At 38.5% G+C, this 18,124-nt stretch overlaps 2 protein-coding genes and 1 long non-coding RNA gene across 3 annotated transcripts; 2 read left to right on the top strand and 1 right to left on the bottom strand.

The window, feature by feature from the left end:
- The first annotated feature begins 1,892 nt into the window (after positions 1 to 1,892).
- On the top strand, positions 1,893 to 6,929 carry LOC103413171 (protein ENHANCED DISEASE RESISTANCE 4). The gene is made up of 5 exons (XM_008351689.4): positions 1,893 to 2,517; positions 3,115 to 5,410; positions 5,680 to 5,740; positions 5,834 to 6,057; positions 6,477 to 6,929. The coding sequence occupies exons 1-5, from the start codon at positions 2,400 to 2,402 to the stop codon at positions 6,529 to 6,531; spliced, it is 2,754 nt and encodes a 917-aa protein (XP_008349911.2). The 5' UTR covers positions 1,893 to 2,399; the 3' UTR covers positions 6,532 to 6,929.
- A 2,672-nt stretch (positions 6,930 to 9,601) lies between these two features.
- Positions 9,602 to 12,827, top strand: LOC103413264 (protein trichome birefringence-like 25). Its single transcript, XM_008351772.4, has 3 exons — positions 9,602 to 10,276; positions 10,725 to 11,008; positions 11,784 to 12,827. The coding sequence occupies exons 1-3, from the start codon at positions 9,973 to 9,975 to the stop codon at positions 12,567 to 12,569; spliced, it is 1,374 nt and encodes a 457-aa protein (XP_008349994.2). The 5' UTR covers positions 9,602 to 9,972; the 3' UTR covers positions 12,570 to 12,827.
- Positions 12,828 to 12,952: 125 nt separating this feature from the next.
- LOC103413357 (uncharacterized) lies at positions 12,953 to 14,455 on the bottom strand. Its single transcript, XR_525880.4, has 3 exons — positions 14,169 to 14,455; positions 13,411 to 13,758; positions 12,953 to 13,255 (listed from the first exon to the last, which is right to left on the bottom strand). It is a non-coding gene; the product is annotated as an uncharacterized lncRNA (long non-coding RNA).
- Between the last annotated feature and the right edge of the window lie 3,669 nt (positions 14,456 to 18,124).

The raw sequence follows: 18,124 nt of genomic DNA on the forward strand, positions 1-18,124 counted from the left end.
ATTTATTTTAACTTTTAAATTTTGTAATTTAAACACAATTATCATGAATTAGAAACGAACAATTAACAATTATCCATCCCCACTTTGTGCCACATCAGCTTTTTAAATAGAATTATTAACAGATTTTGACAATAGAGGGAATTGTGGGAAAAGAATCGAGTCTCAAGGTGTTAACCGAGAAAATTTGAGCTTCAAGAGAAAAATGGAAGAAATTGTGTTTCAAGAGGTACTGACGTAAATAAGTTAAATTTAAGTTGATCTCTAAACATTAACGCTAGTTTAGAGTTAGTTTTTAAATTAAATATCCGTCATATGAGGTTTCTGATTTTAACAAAACCGACACTATTGGTTTGAGATTTTTCAATTTGATTACATGATAAGGTATACAACTTTACCTATTTGTTTATAAACATTCATGTAACATCTCACATCGTTCAGGGGAGTAGATTATGTAAGCCTTATATATATTCTCATCTCTACATAGCACGAGGCTTTTTGGAAGCTCACTAGCTTCGGGTTCCATCGGAACTTCGAAGTTAAGCGAGTTCGCGCGAGAGCAATCCTATGATGGGTGATCCACTGGGAAGTTCTCGTGTGAGTTCCCAGAAACAAAACCGTGAGGGCGTGGTTGGGGCCCAAAGTGAACAATATCGTGTTACGGCGGAGTCGAGTCCGGGATATGGTGGGGGCCTAGGTTGGGATGTGACAATTTGGTATCAGAGCCAATCCCTGGTCGGATATGTGTCGACGAGGACGTCAGACCTTTAGGGGGTGAATTGTAACATCCCACATCGCACAGGGGAGTGAATCCTGTAAGCCTTATATATGTATATATATATATATATATATTCACATCTCTACATAGCATGAGGTCTTTTGGGAGCTCACTAGCTTCGGGTTCCATCGGAACTTCGAAGTTAAGCGAGTTCGCACGAGAGTAATCCCATGATGGATGATCTACTGGGAAGTTCTCGTGTGAGTTCTCAGAAACAAAACTGTGAGGGCATGGTCGGGGCCCAAAGCGGACAATATCGTGATACAGCAGAGTCGAGCCCGGAATGTGGTGGGGGTCCGGGCCGGGATGTGACAATTCATCACATGTTGAATTTTTGATCCTATAAATTTATTTAAAAATTGGATATTTTCTATCCATACTTTTTGTGAAAGGAAACTAATTTTCATGTTGTTTTTAGCCTCTCACATACTTATATATATTTCTGACCATCGAATTGAGTAAATTATACATAGAACCATAAATATAAAGTAAGAATACATATTTATCATTCTTTGTTAAATTCTGGATCTCTTAACAATATTTGAATGTCAAATATAGTTTATGTGATATATGTATTTAATACAACCAATATCTGGTCGTTGAGATGATAGCTATATATATATATACATTTTTTTACGTGATATATATTTAATATAACCACTATCTGGACGTTGAGATGATAAATATATTAAATATAGGGAAATATTGTAGCCAAATACCTAATTATAATGTTGTTTTTTTATATTTTGTTCCATAAAAAGTGGGAGTGTAAATAGTTTTATTTTATTTTATGAACAAACGATATTATCTACTCTAAGGAAATTGGTGGACTTAGCCAGATCCCTAAACCCTTTAGCAATAATATGGTTCAAACTCGTATTTATAAGAATCGAACCTAAAACCTATTATTTACGAATAAAAATATATAAAACTGTAGTATTGAGCAAGAGTGCAAATAGTTAAAAATCCAAAAATGTCTATGTTGAACGACACCAGACAAACGGCGACTCAAACGAAGTTAACTCGTCCCTCTCAAACGGCATCGTTCAGGAAAGCGTACTGTTGGAAATCGCGTTTTGCTAACGTTGGAAAACGGCCCTGACGCCTCCAACTCGGCGTGTTGTGTGCGATAGCAATTTTGGAGAAAAAAACAAAAAAAACGTGAAAAAGCAGAAGCATAAATCCACAGATTTTCTCAGAACACAAACACACATACTGGAATCGAATTTCTCACAAAACACTTCCATAAATTCTGAGCGTTTATATTTTCTTTTCCTTTCCTTTCCAGCTCATAGTTTTCCGGGAAAATATGTGTCCCCACCATAAAACCTCTCTACCGTCAACTTCTCCAGCTCCCACCATCCCTTCTCCCCTGTTTGGTTCCTAAGAAAATTTGCAAAAGAAAAAGAAAACCCACAAAAGAAAAAGAGGCTTCCTGTCTCTCTCCAGCTTTCTCCTCCTTAAAACAAAAACCCATTTCACCATTGCAGCAGAACGACCCAAAGCTTTCTCATTTCTCTGAGCTGCTTTTTCTCTCTGGTTTTCTAGGCTGCCAAACATTGACTGGAAATAGTGTTTGATTTGTTGTTTTCTGGGTTTTTTTGGTGAGGTGGGTTATGAGCAAATGGGGGACTCGGCTGCTACAGTGAGGCTGGTTCGGTGCCCCAAGTGTGAGAATCTTCTTCCGGAGCTTGATGATTACTCTGTTTACCAGTGTGGTGGTTGTGGTGCTGTTCTTCGAGGTTTGCTTCTCCTTCTTCGTTTTCTTAATTTCGTTTTTTAGTTTTTGTAAATTTTTTAGTTAATGCAGTTGTTTGGTGGGGTTGGTGATAAAACTGGGAAAAAGATAGAAACTTTACGTTTTGTGTCACATGGTTCGTGTTGGGTTTCTGACCAAAATGTCAGCACCTTTGATTTTCTTTGTAACCAAACGGCTACCTTGTTCTTTGTTTTTATATGATGGTTGTGTTTTTTATTTTATAGAGGTGTGTGTTTTGGTTTATGTTATTGGAAATTTAGAAAAGGGAGTGAGATCAGGATTTACAATTTTTGGAATTTGTTATGGAATTAGACCCAAAAGAAAACCAAAATCCACACCAATGCTAATAATACGCCATCATTTGGATTTGTGGGGTTGAGACTTTTAAACCCGAAAAACCAGATATTCAAATCTGTAGCTACATTACTATCAACAATTTCATTATGTAGGATCCTAATCTGAATTGCATTATTTTCGTGAGTTTTTTCTGCATCCAAGATATGCCAATTCCTTTTAGTTTTGAATTTATTTTCCGCTCGCTAAAATTGAGGATCTGATTGTTGTTTATATCGTTTTACAGCAAATAAAAAGAGGCAAGAGGGGGATACTTTGTTGGAGAAGTCAGACAAAGAGAGGGTTGGAGGAGTTTGTGCCAAATCAGATGATTCAGACAGTAAAGGAATACTTGTGTTGAGTGATACTTCTGATATGGATGTTAAGTCGGCTGATGCTTCTTTGAGGTGTGATCAAAGGGATTTAGAGAAGGGAAATGTGAAAAATGCTGAGGTCGTTAGGAAGCAAGCGAAAGATGCAAGTCAGAACTGGTTTGTCGAGGCTGGCGTTGATATGAGCATGAAAAGAGATGAATTGGAGAATGCTTCGGGAAGAGAACATGGAGATTTGAATGCCCAATTTGGTCCCATAAGTGCAAGTCGAAGATCGCAATGGATGGCAGATTGGCGAGCTCAAGAGAATGGTGAAAAGGAGGGAGTTCGAAGACATCAAAGAACTGATTTTGGAGGTATGAGGTCTTCAACTTCAACCTATCAAGACGAGGGCCCGTCAAATTACCATTTGGGTTCTTCGTATAGGGGTGGGGAACCATTGAGAAAAAGTATTGTCCCAGATGAGGCAAACAGAGTTCTGTACCTTGAACAAGACCGAGCCGAGCTTCTGAAGAAGCTGGATGAGCTGAGGGATCAACTTAGCCGGTCTTGTGATTTGGTTGATAAGCCAAAAGAGAAAGCTCCTGTTGATGGTGGGATGGTTCCTCCAGATCCTTATGGTAGTTCTGACACTTCATATGCAGGTGTTTCTTCCGCGGCAAATAGGGCTTCGATGCAGTACTTTGGACCTGGTAAACCTGTCGCAGCACATGCTCATTTCAATCACTTTCCAGAGGCATTTCCCTATACCAATGGCCATGAAATGCCTATGGCTAGCTTTTCTTCTACCATGCATAATTCAAACAATTTTCCTACATATGGCGATCCTTTTGGATCCCACATGCACAGTGGAGCTCCTCATCCCTTTCCCAGGCAATACCAGCAACCATCGCTTCCATACTTCTCTGGACAGTATGCTGAAAACAATCCTGATCCATTTGAGCTTTACCCAAATAATGCATCGGTTCACCATCCTACTTGCCCTTGCTTTTATTGCTATGACAATCACCGGCGGGGTTCAGTGCCAGTTCCACCCACTGCTTTCCACAATAAAAGGTTCCCTGATTTCCCTAGTAGTTCCATGTTCCATCCTGGAAACCCGGGGATGGTCGGTCCATATGATCACAACAAACCTCGGACTTCGGTTCCTCCACCCTTTAATGTTTCGCAAACCCATACAAGATGGCCAAGTGACCTTAACCCCAAAATGGGAAGCTTTGTTCATCCCCGTCCAGAGAGGGTGGTGCCAACCAGTGGTGGCCGACGATGTCTTCCATTTTCTGGTGGTGCTCCATTTGTAACATGTAATAATTGCTTTGAAATTCTGCAGCTGCCCAAAAAAGTATTGCTTGCCGAAAAGAATAAACAGAAAGTGCGATGCGGGGCATGCTTTACTGTGATTGATTTTGCTGTTTCTAATAAGAAACTAGTTCTTTCTCATGCAGAAGCAAAGAAAAATCCGTCGGAAGTTAATAGCTTGAATGAGGTGGTCAATGACAGTACTTTACATTCACAAGGCCATGTCACCCGGATCTATGCTCATTTCTCCTCTGATGATTATGATACTTCTGGCTATGATTTTCAGTCAATAGATAGAGAACCTGCGTTACCATCCACAGGCCCAAGTTCAACTGGTAGCAAGCCTCACGAGATGCAAAGCTTTCATTCTTCATCTCCCAGTACCTCTGAGGATGACGGCATCCCAGAAGCTACAGTTGCTCCAAAAGAATTCACAAATTCTATTCAGCAGCCAATCAAAGGCACTTTTTCTCCGCCTCCTGCTGGTTCACCTCTAGAGGAACACTTTGAATTCTCATCGAACAATCACGTGATAAACCGACTTGGGAAGGGAAACCGCAGTAGTCGCTCAGATCAAGAGAAGATAAAGCCAAATAAGGTCACCTCGCGACAAAACTCTTTACAGGAGACATCACTAGCAACTGAGATGGAGGTATCATTTAATGAGTACTCCAACACTGGGGTTTCCCAAGATTCTTGGGATGCAAACAAAGAGGAGCATCAGCCAAGAACCAACAAAGGGAGTGATTCATTTATTACGAACTTTATTAAGAAGAGCTTCAGGGATTTTTCCAAATCAAATCAGACAAGTGATGGGAGAAGTAATGTTTCGGTTAATGGGAGTTTAATACCAGATCGTGTGCTCAAGAAGGCCGAAAAGATGGCTGGAACAGTCCATCCTGGACAATATTGGTAAGTGTACTCACTAAACACATAGTGCATCTCTATGCATGATTACCTTGAATTGTGCTTACAATCTGTTACTGCTCTTATATCCATGAAAACGGATCATTGCTTTGTAAGAAATATAAGATAATAGCTTGCCTACTTGTAATAGCTTTTGGAAAAACTGGTAAACCAATAAAATCACGGGATCACAAATAGCTTTATGTTGCAACTATAATCTCTCTCGCCTCCTCCATTTTACTCATGTCTTTGCCTTCATCAATTTTGAAATGCAGGTATGATTTCCGAGCTGGATTCTGGGGTGTCATGGGTGGCCCTGGTCTTGGCATCATTCCTGTAAGTTAAATTGATTTGACACTAATATCAAATCCATAAGCGGTTATTTCTAGTTATTTGCTAATGTTAATGGAAAATTCTTTTCTTGTGCAGCCATTTATTGAAGAGTTCAACTATCCCATGCCTCAGAACTGTGCGGCCGGAGATACCAGTATTTTTGTGAATGGAAGGGAGCTTCACCATAAAGATTTGGATTTGCTGTCCAGTAGAGGACTTCCCACAACCAGAGATAGATCTTATATCATCGAGATCTCAGGGAGAGTCCTGGATGAGGACACTGGTGAAGAGCTTGATAGCCTTGGCAAGCTAGCCCCAACGTAAGCACTAACTATTTGATAGCCGTCTCATTTAGTTCTTTGTTAATTACTCAAGATAGTAAAATGTTGCTATTATAACCAAGAGCATATAGACATATTAAACCTTTATGTTGTCTTTTATCGTGGACATGCGGTTTTCTGTGACAAATGGAACATGGAACGACGATGTGTTGAATATATAAGACATAGATAATCTAGGAACACATCGTTAACATAAAATGTTCACGAATTTACCACTTTGTGGTCAGCATCATTTATAGTTTTACGAATGATATTGTATGTTTTAGCCACTCTTTTTCCTGTTACCTGTACTGACTTAATGTAGTGATATTCATACCGTTTAATTTGTCTAATCTAAACTCTCCCTGGGAGCTTTTGGAATCTTCTAATGTTTCTTGCTTTGACAAAACTTTGAACAGAGTTGAGAAGGTAAAACGTGGATTTGGCATGAAGCTTCCAAGAGCAGCTGCATAATCAACATGTAGAAATCACTAACTTCATCCCTCGCATGGAGATTCTCAAGTCATCCATCCCGAGTTGGAAAGTAAAATTATTAGGGAAAAGGGGAAAGAAACCCGGTCGAGGAAAAATTCTTTGAAATGTTCAGCAGCTGCACAACATTGCAGATAACCGAAAATGAATGATAAGCTGTAGGATGCTCAGTGGGGTGGTTTTATCTGATATCTACAGTAGCTGTTTTCTGGTTTGATTTGTTTAGTGCATGTAGATCATGCTAGTTTTCGTTCAGCTGCGACTCTTCATTTATTAATTTATGTAAATGGTTTGGTTTTCTGCTGTCTTTGCTATTATAATGTATGAGGTTAGCGTTTATCTTGATCATATATAAATTTGCTGGTAGCCATTTCTATTAATTTCAGTTTTTTTCTGCAACATATGGGTTTCCTTTTTGCCCCTGCATAAACAATTGGTGCTCGTCTCAAAATTATGAGCAAGGAGCTTGCAACTCAAATGATTAAGAGCGTTTATCTATGCATTCTAAATTCTGTGCTCGAATCATCGCTCTCCCGGGAATAATAAAGTCTCAGTGGTTCAAGCAACTACCGACCTAATCAATTGTTAGCTTCTCAATCTGGCAAATGAAGGGCCGGAGGCAATCTTTGGGACCCCGGGAGAAAGCTGAAACAGGCCAAGCCAATCATTGGTTTGTCCAGCGCAAATGCACAAAGACGTAAGCACCTCAGGACACTTCGCAAATCCCATACGCAGTTTTGGTGGGCTCACCCTCATATCAGCCTATTGCTTAGAGCCCAGTACGAGGGGCATGCCAAAGTAGGAAAATTCAGAATGGCCATTTGGAACTTATATCGAGAAATGATTTATGCACTCACATTTTTCTCCTTTACATGTATATCACTTTTTAGTCGTTGAATTGAATTAAGAGACAATGAGGAGTATAGAAAGAGAAAACAAAAATGCGCAAATTATTTCACTGTAAGAAAATGCTAAAATCAATCGTCTATTAACGATCACATGCATGAACTTTGTAAATCAGCTTGTGTTCGTGTCATCTAACTGATGACAATTATCTATCTAAAGAATCTTATGATGTTTAAATACGTTACAACCATCTATCTCACCGATATCACTAAAGACAATACATTAGTTGCAAGATAGTTTCTCTCGTTAAGACTTGGTAAAGAAGAATTCTGAAAGGAAGGAAGGACGGAAGGGGGGTTGAAACTTGAATGCAATGCACTATGCATTGCAGTCTGCAGTAGGCAGTTGGTAATAAAGCCAATTGACAAATGTGGATTGATAGGAAAGCTCTTTAAAGCTTTCGCTTTCCATTACCATTAACCATCAGGACCAGACCAATCCCTACTTGGTCCCCCCACCCCACCCCACCCCACCCCTACTTATATAAACCATCTAAAATATAAGTGTTAAATTAGATAAGTTCAATTCGTAATATCCTTAAAAAAGAAGAAGAAAACCACACAAATTGTTTGTGTTTTTATGGAAGGAAAATAGAAGAAATGCATGAATTTTAAATAATTCAATGTACTTAATCATTTCAAATTCATAATCTTGTTTCTAATTATTTTAAATACATGCTTCCTGCACTGCATTATACTACACAGAAGGTTGTATTTGTATGGAAAAAAAGGAAAGGGATCCTCTCTGGTCCCTTTCTCATAATCCACCAAATTAGAGAATTCGTACCATTGAAAATTGATTCAACGGTTGAAGTTATTATAACTTTTAAAGTGGATCCCTGTTTGTAGCCGTTGAATCAAATTTCAATGGTACAGATTCTTGATTTGGTGGATTAGAAAAAAGAGATTTGGTGGATTAGAAAGAAGAGATTCGGAGATAATCCATTTCCAGAAAAAAGTAGAAGAATGTTTGGATTTGAATAACTCATTACCTAATATTATTTTATAATATAAATATTTTCAATGTGATAGTCGCACTGCTGGGCTGCCAATTAATAATACTAATTCAGGTATATATTACCGGTTAACATGATTAACTAGATAATTAGGTGGATTAATTTACAAGTAATCATCCAGCAAAGAAAATAAAAGGAGTTGGTAGCTAATCGCCAAATGTGGTGTAATCAAGGTTGGCAACATTGAAAGAAAAGAAAAGAACAATATGATTCAGAAAAGTGCTCGACTGTTGATGTAAAACAATTTAGGGTTTAAAGCTGCTCACACGTTTCAGCCAGCTAAATTGGGATAATATAATAATCTACCAACTCCCATTTTACTAATCAAATTCAGGTCAAAGGTGTGAGCAGGTGGGCCGTGCATGTCATGACTCATGTGCATTGCAATTTGCAAACAAAAGATAAGACACCAAAAATATTTAACTTAATATATTGATTATTTTAGTGGTTGAGGTGAATTCTAAACTTGTATTTCACACGATATATTTTGGATTCGATTCTTGCCGTTGGTGAATTGCAAGATGATGGTCAGGGAGAGTTTGAAATGCCTATATAAGTCTTTCTAACTCTCAAAATAGTGGACTGTTGTGACGAAGCTACCAACTAATCCATTAAAAAACAAAAGAATAAATTGACTAAGCACATTTAAATTGATTCCTGCAACATCTAGAAAAGGGAAAGAATAATTAAAAACCACAAAAAAAATTATATTTATTAATCATCATTAGTCTACAACATAATTGGTCCTATTTGTGTGAAGACATTTTTTGTCAACCGATTCAAATACAAAAAGAATAATTTGTCATGGATGATACATAATTCTTTCCCTCGGGGTGAATTTAAATCGAGATTCCCAAATATATAGTAAATAATAGCAGTTTGGTAATATAAGTGAAGCAAAAAACATCATAGGATGTTTTATATAATTGCATTGTTTGGTCAACACAAAGTGTTGAAAACTTCAAAGAGTGGATTTGAACTGAATTCTCGCATTCTAACATAGTAACAAAACATGCAATTTACGTGTTGAGTTTTGACTCTCACACGTGTTCTCATTATGTGTTGGGAGTGTGAATCTTACGTGAAAAAGTAAAGTCTTGCATAATAAGCTTTACCCGACTCACAACATCTCTCTATGTATTAGGCAGACATCACCCACCTAAATCCTAATTATCAATACAAAACAACGTATTTTCTTCCTAAAACTAAAATGAATTTTAACAAAACACTTTTGGTACTATTCATTTTTAACGAAAAATCACATTTATACCTTTTTCTGGTACTATTCACTATACCTAAAAGTTTTTTTTAGATTTTTTGTTTAGTTTTCTTGGTTTGTTTTTTTTTTAGGCTCAAAATTTGGATTGTTTTGCTGCAAAACAAAAACCAACCGATTTCATCACTTCTGTTTCTTTTTCATATCTTGAAATTCTCCTCTCTCTCTCTCTCTCTCTCTCTCTTTATCTCTCTCTCTCTCTCTCTCTCTCTCTTCGAGCTCTGAGATGGTGAAAGAAATGAGGGTTCAATCGAACCCAATATTGTCATTCCACAAAAACAGCCATGTATTTGTGAAGTTTGCAGTCTGCTTTGTCTTAGTTGGTCTCGCTTTTCGACTCTTGTTTTCCGATTCTGCACTTTCTATCGGATTAAATTTACCAGTAGAGCCACCTTCTCTTGCAGCTGCAGACCAACAAGAAACAGAATCTTCCTCCTCTTCTGCTTCTGATTCTTCTTTATTTCCTGTCCAAACTCAAAACTCTACAATTGTTGATTTTCCTGGAAATAACTCTCAAACATATGGCAATGGTAAGTATTTTCTTTTATTTATGTCCCTGTTTTGGTGTTTTTGCTTGGTTGAAACCACATGCATGAATGTGAAAATCCAAGTCAGACAAAGATATTTTTTATGCAAGCAATATTCTACACTATACTAAATTAATCTAAACTACGGAGATGGAGATTCGAACTTACACTATACTAAATTCATCTAAACTACGGAGATGGAGATTCGAACTTGGATGAAGAAGTGGAAATGCAAGTGAAATATTAAGAAGAAAAGGAATATGTCTGGTTATGTGTTAATTTTCATTTCTTTGAATTTTATACATTTTTAGTACTAATTTATAAATGCAATTTCATGCTTTCTGTTTTCTGGGGACAGAGAGGATGCATTTTTCAGTCATAGACTTGAATTTTTTTCCATATGGAGTGATTAGTATGCAACCGATTTATTCACTTTTACTAAATAATGTAGTTGCAGTAAAGTGCGACCTTTTTACTGGAGATTGGGTACCAGACCCATCAGGTCCAAGATACACTAACGAAAGCTGCCATGTGATGGAATCTCATCAGAATTGTATGAAGAACGGTCGCCCCGATTCCGAGTACTTTTACTGGAGGTGGAGTCCAAGAGACTGTGAGCTACCCAAGTTCAATCCGCAGAGTTTTCTTGGTACGATGAGGAACAAATCATGGGCCTTCATTGGCGATTCGATTTCGCGGAACCATGTCCAGTCATTGCTTTGCATTCTCTCTCAAGTACACTCTGAAACTCGAAAACTAGCTTATGTTTACTGAATCTATATGCTTTAGATCTACTAAACTCTGTTGATTTTGTTTTGCACTTCCAATTAACCACAGTAGTGGCTTTGATGATTTGGTCTAGTCACACTAAATTTCCACTCTGTTGGACGCGGCGCTAAAGCTCAAATCTTATGGACGACTGTTGCGATAAAAAGACTTTTAAAAGAATCATTTCACTTTCTAATGAAACCTTAGCCACTTTTTCTCTTTGGAAATTGCATGGATGTTTAGATCAAAATTAGGTTGTGGATTACAGCTGAACTTTTATGGCGACCATTGCTTTTTAATTGGTTGTAGAGTCATTTTCGTAGCTGGTTTACCTACTATCTATGTGGATCATAATTGTTTCGATATCAACGTCGTTTAGGGAACGTTAATGATTGATTACTGATGTATGATTAGCTCCTAAAGATTTCAAAGTTTCCATCTACGCCCTAAAGGTTAAAGAAAAGTTCTTCCCTGCCTCGGTTTTCCCATCTCGCTCTTCCTCGCGCTTCTCATGTGAGCTCGGGAAAAGAGATTGGAAGATGGGGATAGGGAAACTGGGGCAGGGAAGTTTCTCTCTTATGTACCGACCCCATAGCGGTTGGTATATTTGGACCTTACAACTCCGGTGTAGATACAGGACCTACCATGATCTGACATTCTTGTAGATTGCATACCTTCTGGCTTTCCATTTTCTGGTCCCAAATGATAATATTGATCACAATTCAGAGGTCATGTCCCACAGGTGGAGCAAGCTGTTGAGGTATACCATGACAAAGAATACAGGTCCAAAAGATGGTTTTTCCCCTCTTACAACTTCACCCTTTCGGTAATTTGGACTCCGTTTCTCGTCAAAGCGGGTATTTTCGAAGACATGAATGGAGTTTCTACTTCCGAAATCCAGCTTCATCTTGACGAGCTTGACAAGACATGGACCGATCAGTATAGCAGCTTGGATTACGTGGTGATTGCCGGAGGGAAATGGTTTCTTAAGACTGCAATTTACCATGAAAGCAACACGGTCAGCGGCTGCCATTACTGTCCCGGAAAGAACTTGACAGAGTTAGGGTTTGACTACGCATATCGCAGTGCCCTCCGTCTGGTTTTCAATTTCATCACTCGTTCGGATCATAAAGCGTTTGTTTTCTTGAGAACCACCACACCTGACCACTTCGAGAACGGAGAGTGGTTCAGTGGGGGGTACTGCAATAGATCAGTGCCATTCAAAGAGGGTGAGGTTGACATAAAAGATGTCGATGCTGCAATGCGAAATATCGAGTTGGAAGAATTTGAGAAGGCTACAGCCCAAGGATCGGAGAAGGGAGTAAACTTTAAACTACTGGACACAACCTACCTTTCACTACTTAGACCTGATGGGCACCCAGGTCCATACAGGCAGTTCCAGCCATTTGCAAAGGATAAGAATGCCAAAGTTCAGAATGATTGCCTACATTGGTGCTTGCCTGGGCCAATAGACTCTTGGAATGATTTGGTTATGGAATTGTTGGTCAATGGCGGAAAATATCGATGATCGAACGCCTGGCTTATCGATCGAACGCCTAGCTTATCGATCGAATGCCTAGCTTATCAAGCTCTCGGACTTCTCGGCCGGAATCAAGTATTAGCAGTCTTGCAGCTGTGGTTTGTCCTGTGATCAAATCTGTGCCTAAAACAACAGGCGCGACGCTGACCCGCAATCCATGAAATGTAGAAAGACTTTGCTAAGGAAACAACGTGAAGTTGCATGTAAACATATTTATTCTTTTACAATGTCAAATTCTTTGGCCAAGCTGCAAAATTTCATACCCTTTTGTATCACCACAGAGCATATATATGAAACTACAAATCTCACAGAAAAATCCCATTTCTGTAAAACTTATGTACCTACCACTGCTGGAAAGAAGAACGCAAAACTCCACACAAGTTCATCGTTAAGAAGCTATTTACGACTTACAGTTCTCCCTGCCTCAAAACTACTAGCATCATGTAAAGAAATACCATTGCACCTTACTCCTCTATGGTTCACAGAGTTCTTGGCTAGCATCACGCTGCTGAAAGGCAGCGCAGATTTGCAGTCTGCCAAAACGTTTCTCTTCTTTATACAAGAACCGAACCTAGAATCTGCCGTTCAGCCATACCCACACCACTCGAGCTAAACCTCATGGTTACTTACAGGGCCTAAATGTCTCATATAAGTACTACTCAAATCCAATGAAACTACTAAAGGTCGTACCCATGCACAAGGCTCCCGCTTTACGCAGGGTCTGGAAGAGGTGAATGTCGGTTAGTCTTACCCCCATTTATGAAGAGGCTGCTCCCAAGTCTCGAACCCGAGACCTACCGCTCATGGGCGAAGGCACTTGTCATCGCACCAAGTGCTAATAAACAAAAATTGAAATGAGCACGATAACAAATGCAATGGAATTTGATTGGTTCTTCTCAGCTTGAAAAGCAAGCAAACGTCAAGACAACCGAGAATGCATATTCCAGGAAATTCAACTCCACAACCTTAAATCAGAACTCACATTTCAATTCTGGATTATTAAACTAACAAGCCATGTCGGAAACTGCAGCATCACCACAATTTTACACAACAACAAATAAAGACAGAAAGTGAAAAGCTTGGGTTACATTGAAAAGGCAGCTCTTTCACCTTCCTCCTCTTACTTGCTTGAAGTGGATGCATCTGCATTCTTCGGCTTCGGCTTCAGAAATCGATCCTGCGTAATTTAACATGTAAATTATTATGCTCACGTCCCTAATCAAGTTCAGCAAAAATACAACATAACCCAGCTCTTATTTAAATAATTTCACGATATATGCACACAGTACATACATATGTGTGTGTATATATATATATATATACACACATATAACTATATATATATATAAACCTGAAATTCCTAAAACTTGAATTAAGAAAATGAAGCTCTGAAACCCTGGATTGTTTTCCCTACCCGAAGGAGCAGGATCTAGACACATAAATCAAAACCCAATAAGCTCATTTGATGACTCGATAGTTTAACAAAAATAGTGGATTAAAAACAAAGAAACATTCGAATTGATGAATCTGAAATTCTATAAGATAAAATAAAAATTGAAGAGAAGAATAAATAAAAGGGGAAGTTACGTTATCGTAGAAGATGAAGTGGGCGACGACGACGGTGCCTACTATGCCCCCCAAGATCGCTACGGGTCCTGTCAACAGACTCCATTTCCTGTATATCATCTTCTTCCTTTTCTTCTTCTTCTCCTCCTCTTCCTCCTTCTTCCCTTCTCTCGATGAAGCTCAGGTGTCTGGTAAGCTTTTGACTAATTTGGAAGCGTTATACGAAGAATACCAAGTTTATTGGGCCTCAACTTGGGCTACCCAAAGTCTAAAAGGACCTATTCTTGGGCTTTGTGTATACATCAGCATGATTTTCGGACGGATGGAATCAGAACTAAGGGTATATCTAATTGCAGTCCCAAAAATTGTTCCTTATAAAAATGAGTTGTATGGATACCCACAATTTTTTTTTTTAATTTTAACGACCATTGTATCCCATTGTTAAAGTTACCAAAACATCCAATTAGGGAATAATTTTAGCATTTTAAAAATAAAATAAAAAATGAATGGGTTAGGTTTCAAATGAGTTTGTGGACATGTCGATAGGGTTTCAACTCATTCTGGTTGGAACTCGTTCATTATTGAGAGCATGTATTGTGAATGGTGTGCTTTTTATTGCTTTATGTTTGGCAACTATTTTACATGAAATAATACTTGGGCGCTTACTGTTCAGTATCCGAGTATTACTCCTTTTTGACTTGATCCAATAAAAAGTAAACACGTGTAATTTTAAAATAAATTAATATACTCCCTATTCTGGTAAAGAACAACCTTAAATACCTAACCAAACATCTATTTCTTTGTCGTTCTCAACATCCCTCCCTTGAGAGCATTTAAAGTGGGGTGTGAGAAGATTTCTTGGGTTGTGAAAAAGTTTCTTTGATTTTCCATCCGTTTTCTCCATTTTTTGGTCCATATCAAGATTCAAGCTCCCCATGTGAGTCCAAGCATGTTAGGCCATCTCCAACCAACCTGGCCAAAGGGCTATAGGGCTAAAAATAACTCGAAATAACACGAAAACCGTCTCCAATCGAGGGTTAGGCCAAAGGGCCTGTGGGCCCCACGGACCAAAAATGGGAAATCAGGCCAAATGGCTGGCCAAGGGAACCAGCCAGCCAGCCTCGGGTCGGCCTAAGTTTCAATCTCCAATGGCTAACTGACGTCATGCTGATACCAGGCTACCGTTGCATTTGATATTTTTTTTTCTTGGGACAATTTTTTTTTCCTATAACTACCTAAGCCATTAAACAACATTAAACAACACAATCTCCACCCTAGTACTACTTGGGGAAGTTATTCAAACTTAAACAACATTAAAAAAAACATTTAACAACATAAAACTTAAACGCCTACTCCATGCTTCTTTTGGCCCAAAGATGTGCAACAAGATCTTGTTGTAGGTACTTGTTTGTGGCACGTGAACATATCATCTTATGACGCCTCATGTACTCATTGAAAGATATATTACCAGTTCTTGTATCCAAAGGCAAATTAGGCCTATCATATATTTTCGCACGAGCCTTCCTTAACCTATTTGGATCATCTTGGTCGTCATCAGACTCTCCATCAATATAACCATCTCGCTCATCCTCCACAATCATGTTGTGTAATATGATGCACGACATCATGATGAAGTTCAATTTATCTCGACTCCACCCTCTTGCTAGTTCCTTAATGATTTTCCACTATGCTTGTAGAATACCGAAAGCTCTCTCAACATCTTTCCGGTATGCCCCTTGGTGTAAGGTAAACCACCTTTGGGCATCATCCACATGGTTTGCAATTGCTTGGACAAGTGTTGCCCACTTTGGGTAGATGCCATTTGCCAAGTAATACACCATATTGTACTGACACCTGTTGATGTAGTAGTCAAGTTGAGGTGATTTACCCTCCATCAGATTATTGACGAGGGGTTAACACCCAAGTACTGTAATGTCATTTTGGGATTCTGGAACTCCAAAGAAAGCATGCCAGATCCATGTGTCAAATGAGGAAACACCCTTTAACATAATAGTTGGTTTTCTCAATCTTCCGCTGAATCCTCATTGCCTCCGGTGGGACAGTTCTTCCACTACCAATGCATGCAATCTAATGACCCTATCATTCTCGGAAAGCCACAGTCTTCAACTTTATGAAGGAGCCAATCCAGATCTGCTTGATTTGGTTTTCGAAGGTACTCCTCTTTGTAAATCTGAACAACTATGTGACAGAATTCATCAAGATTATCAAGGCATGTAAATTCAAACATACCATATGTATCATCCATTGCATTAGTTGGGGAGGCATAGGCCAGCATTTGGAATGCAATAGTAACCTTTTGATGAGGTGAGAAACCAAGGCGGCTTGCTCTGTCTATCTTCTGTTGAAAGTATGGATTGACATGTTAGACATCATGAAGTAAATGCTCGAAGAGATGACGCCTCATCCAGAAGCGACATCTAAAATCCTGTTTTGTGTACATTGAGTTAGGGTTGAAGTAGTTGTTCATCGGAGTCTCATGCACCATTTCTCTATTTCGTGGTTTGTAAGAACAACCAGCAACAGAGTCATCCCATTGAGGTTGTTCTTCAAATGCCTCACATGCCATGACCCTAGCCATTGTTGCCATATATGTTGTGTTGCACCATGCTTCATTTTATTCATTGGACTCCTCATCTTCTCGTCTCATATGCGCCCATTTATCTTCCAATTCGGAATTGGATGAGGACTCTCAGTTAGAATGCAAAGAGGATCCAAAGTTGGAATTCATTGCAAACTTGAATTGAAATATTGGAGAGGGAAAAGATGAAGGTGTGTGAATTATACCCCAATATTCATCCTATTTATGGATATTGGAAGCTGAAGATAAGAAGTGCTAGCAGATAAGAAACCTATCTAAAATTTGCATAACCAATTACATCTCGACACATGGCACTCGAAATTCTATCTGAAAAATTATTAAGATTACATATCGACTAGAAATTTGAGAAGTTACTCACATATCGACAAGTAGCACTCAAAATCCTATCCGAAAAATTATTGAGATTACATATCGACAAGAAATCTGGAGAGTTACTCACTTTAGCGACACGTGACACTCGAAATCCCATCCGGAAAATCATTGAGATTACATATCGACAAGAAATCTGGAGAGTTACTCACTTTAGCGACACATGACACTTGAAATCCTATCCGAAAAATTATTGAGATTACATGTTGACAAGAAATATGGAGAGTTACCTCACTTTAGCGACACATGTCACTTGAATTTCTATCCGAAAAATTATTGAGGTAGTTTAATTTAAGTAACCATATTAATTCAATTAAAATAATAAATTATGTTTGGTGTATGACACTTTGGCCCTCTCAGTTGGAGATGTTTTTTGTCACAGGGATATGTTTAGCCTATGGCCCTTTGGTCCTCTCGATTGGAGATGGTAAGAAATATGACCTGACACTGTTCATTAAAATATTAATTTCTTAAAGGGCTATAGGGCTAAAGGGAGCCCTTTGACCCTCATTCGGTTGGAGATGACCTTAGCCTCCCAATGTTTACATTGCTCAATAATTTGCTTTGGTGCCTATATGTACTACTACCAGTAGTAGTAAGGTAAGTACATTTACTCTTGCATTCGATATTCCGAGTTTCTAAACTTTCAATCTGCAAAACAAATGTTCCCTTACATATGTATAACATATTGTTAATAGAAGGATCTCCACCAAAAAGAAGTTGTACGGTTAAAGGATGGATAACTTTCCCTGTCTAGTCTAGTCTTCTATTTTGTATCCTTAAACTACCACTACAACAAAATATACCTTAAGACAGCATCTCATTAACAACATACACTTAACCCACCTTGTTAAATATTAATTAGAACAACATGCACATCTTATATGCATCCTGTTGTAAAATGTCATTTTCTTTCAACAACATCATTGCATGTTGTCTATAGCTTTCGTGTACTAGATTTTTATTTTTGTGATATTTATATATCTCC

This window comes from Malus domestica, chromosome 01, assembly GCF_042453785.1.
Source record: "Malus domestica chromosome 01, GDT2T_hap1".
Lineage (NCBI taxonomy): Eukaryota > Viridiplantae > Streptophyta > Magnoliopsida > Rosales > Rosaceae > Malus > Malus domestica.

Bases quoted from the DNA above. Each gene is read 5' to 3' on its own strand.
- LOC103413171 (XM_008351689.4), top strand. From the start codon at position 2,400: ATGGGGGACTCGGCTGCTACAGTGAGGCTGGTTCGGTGCCCCAAGTGT. The intron at 2,518-3,114 runs GTTTGCTTCTCC...ATCGTTTTACAG, and splicing joins TTGTGGTGCTGTTCTTCGAG to CAAATAAAAAGAGGCAAGAG. The intron at 5,411-5,679 runs GTAAGTGTACTC...TTTGAAATGCAG, and splicing joins GTCCATCCTGGACAATATTG to GTATGATTTCCGAGCTGGAT.
- LOC103413264 (XM_008351772.4), top strand. From the start codon at position 9,973: ATGGTGAAAGAAATGAGGGTTCAATCGAACCCAATATTGTCATTCCAC. The intron at 10,277-10,724 runs GTAAGTATTTTC...TAAATAATGTAG, and splicing joins CTCTCAAACATATGGCAATG to TTGCAGTAAAGTGCGACCTT. The intron at 11,009-11,783 runs GTACACTCTGAA...CATGTCCCACAG, and splicing joins TGCTTTGCATTCTCTCTCAA to GTGGAGCAAGCTGTTGAGGT.